General features: G+C 58.3%; 1 protein-coding gene across 1 annotated transcript in view; it reads left to right on the forward strand.

Annotated features, from left to right (window-relative positions):
- The window catches only part of PLXNA4 (plexin A4), a 387,926-nt gene that overhangs the window by 291,328 nt on the left and 93,643 nt on the right, over positions 1–2,955 (forward strand). The window contains exon 7 of the mRNA XM_045288925.1: positions 1,007–1,106. Coding sequence (XP_045144860.1) covers positions 1,007–1,106 — 100 coding nt within the window. The remainder of the gene's footprint in view (positions 1–1,006; positions 1,107–2,955) is intronic.

Genomic DNA, 2,955 nt, shown 5'->3' on the forward strand with positions numbered 1-2,955 from the left:
GGCATCTCAGCCCTCTGCTCAGACCCTGCCTTCCACCACCCCTGGAGTCCCCAGAGGAAGGAAGGCTGCCAGAGGCTCAGTTTGGGGTAGGCCCGGCCCAGGCAGAGGGGCGCCAAGTCATCCCTCCCCTCTGACCTGGCCACACGTGCTGGAGGCTGGTGGCTTAAGGAGACCCTTGGGGAAGGCGGGGCCCAGGCTGGACCTAGGGCCAGGGTCAGGGCTGCACAAGTAACTCAGCCTGCAGTGCTCACGGTGGCGCCAGCTGAGGCCACCCACCGGCATTCCAGGGAGGGGCGTCTGTGCGGGAGGGTGTCCGTAGAGGTGGGGCAGCATGGCAGAGCCACTGGGACTCCACAGAGCTCTTCCTGTCCCAACCCCTGGGTCATCCGGCTGTGGGTGCGCGTGAAAGAGTGCACTTGATTGTGTCTGTGTATTCATGATGTGGACACGCATGCATGCAGGTGTGTGTGCGTAAAATGAGTGTGAGCACACACTCGGAGTTTGAGTGTGCCCCTATGTGAGTGCATGAGTGGAGGTGTCAGTTATTGTGCTTGCATGTGTGCGTGAGTGGGCGACTGGGCGCAGGTATTGCCTGCACATGCACATGTGTGTGCCTGCATGCATGCAAATGTGTTTGTGTGAGGGTGTGCGGGAGTGAGTGTGCATATGAATCTGTGTATTGTGTGTGTGAGTGTATCTTTGCAGCAGTGCGTACAGGTATGTTTGTGAGTATGTGAGTGTACGGTGTGTGTGCATGGATGTGTTTATGTGCATGTGTGTTTTGTCTGCATGACTGTGGGCGAGTGGGCGCGTGCACATAGGGGAGGCGCACAGGGTCATCTGCGGAGGGAGGCTACATAGCACTGTCCCTGCAGCTACTCGGGTATCTTGGGTCCCCTTGGAGCTGAGCACCCCTTTGGGAACAGGCTCCTGCCCCAGGGACATTCCTCTTAGTGGGAGCTTGACCAGGGCCCTGCACCCACCCCTTGGCTGGCTCTGCCCGCAGGGGATCACCACGTTGTACAGCTGCAGCTCAAGTCCAAAGAGACGGGCATGACCTTCGCCAGCACCAGCTTTGTCTTCTACAACTGCAGCGTCCACAGCTCGTGAGTTCCCCCACCCCATTCGACGCCCCGCTCGGTGGTCAAGGGGTGTGGGTGACTAGGGAAGCAGGGGTGGGTAGGAAGCCTGGCTCGGACTCCATGCTACTTTAATGCCACTGCTCCGGAGAAGGCAGGGAGGACCGAGGCCACCTGGACCCAGCAGGAGCCTCCTGCTGCCCTGGTGCCCACAATGCTGATGAGAAGAACATAAAAGGCCAGGCCCCTCACCCATAAATCTCCCCAAATTGGATCCATTTCTCACCACCTCCTGGGATGGTGCCTGTCACCTGAGCCACAGAGCAGTCACCTCTGGGTCAGAGCAGCCGCCTGAGGGGAGAGAGAGCCTGGGACTCCGGAGGTGTGTGTCCCACTGCCAAGTCAGGGGCTCATGGAGTCAGGACCTGGACCCAGGCTGCCCAGTTTGGGGAGGCTGAGGGGCACGGGACCCAGGAAGCCTGGCTTGGACTCTATGTTACTTAAGTGTCACAGGGATGGGAGGCAGGAAGGCCCAAGGTCGAGCCCTAGAGTTGAACCTGCAGGGAAGGTGCCAAGTGGCTCTGTGAGGTGGGGACTGTGGGTCCTTCTTCCAAGGATGGCTCCCAAAGGCTGTCAGCCAGCCCAGTGCCACTCCATCCTCTGGAGCCAATGCTGAGAGCCCCAAGCACAGCTATTTCCACTGCAGCACCTGGGTGCATGATTCAGCTCAATTCCTCCCCATAAAACGACCTAGCCCTTTGCCAAAGACCTGTGGGGCCTCCAGGCTGAAAGCCCCTCAGCTGTGTGACTTTGGTCACTGTGGCCAGGGCTTAGCTGTCTCGGGGAATCTAAGCTGAGAGGCAACCAGGTCCCCTGGATAAAAACGAGTTTTCTCAACCTGGGACCCCTTCCTCTCTGGTCATGGATCTGCCCTTGACTTTCCCACCTGGAGGCCTCACCCATCCCTCATGCCCCTCTTGACCTCCTAGGAAGCAGAGGAGGTAGGTGACACAGTGGTAGTCCTGTGGTAGAATTCTTGCCTTCCATGCAGGATACCCTGGTTCAATTCCCAGCCCACGCACTGGGTGCATGGTGGAGGCTTGCAAATGACTAGGATGCTGGGTAGGTCTCAGTGGAGTTTCCAGCTCAAGAGACTAGGAAGCAAAGCCTAGTGATTGATATCTGATGATCAGCCAATGAAAACCCTCTGGAACCCAAGTGTGCGCTCTAAGCCACTAGGGTAGCATTTCATCCTGGGGCCACTGTGCACAGCTGTGTCATTCAACAGCAGCTCAGGGCCACCCACCGAGGGCAGGGCCACATGTTTTCATTAGACACAGGAGGTTCAAGAATTCGCAGGAGTAGAAGAACTGTGCGGTCCAGTGATTAAAGGCCACAGCATGGCCGTGGACTTCAGGGGCAGAGGGCCCCATGTGATCAGAGAAGGAGGAAGAGCTGGCCGGTGGATAGAAAGGGGAGCAGCTCCCCCATGGAGGGCCTGTCCTGCTGCTCGGGCTGAAGCCCCACACACCTGGCTGGGGTCAGAGTGGTGAGCCTGGCAGGGGGCTCAGTCTGCATGGCCAGGCATGGGGACTTGTGTTGGGCAGTTCAACAAACAAGCCAACCAGTTGCTACTGAGACCACAGTCACTCCTAGTAACCCCATGGATGGCAGAGTTGAGAACTGTGCTGCCCACCTCCACCAGAGTGGTCCCAGCAGGGTCCCTGTAGCTGAGGACTTGGGGTCAGCCTGAGTTAAAACCAGAGTCATCAGTTGGGACAGACCGTACAAGCCCAATGTCTAGACCACATTGTTCCCTCTTCAGTAAGGAAGGGCGCCATCCTGCGGTGATGGAGGAGGATGGAGGAGGCCCTAG

Source organism: Echinops telfairi, unplaced genomic scaffold (assembly GCF_000313985.2).
Source record: "Echinops telfairi isolate 266 unplaced genomic scaffold, ASM31398v2 ScPeMD7_23;HRSCAF=83, whole genome shotgun sequence".
In the NCBI taxonomy this organism is placed as follows: Eukaryota; Metazoa; Chordata; class Mammalia; order Afrosoricida; family Tenrecidae; genus Echinops; species Echinops telfairi.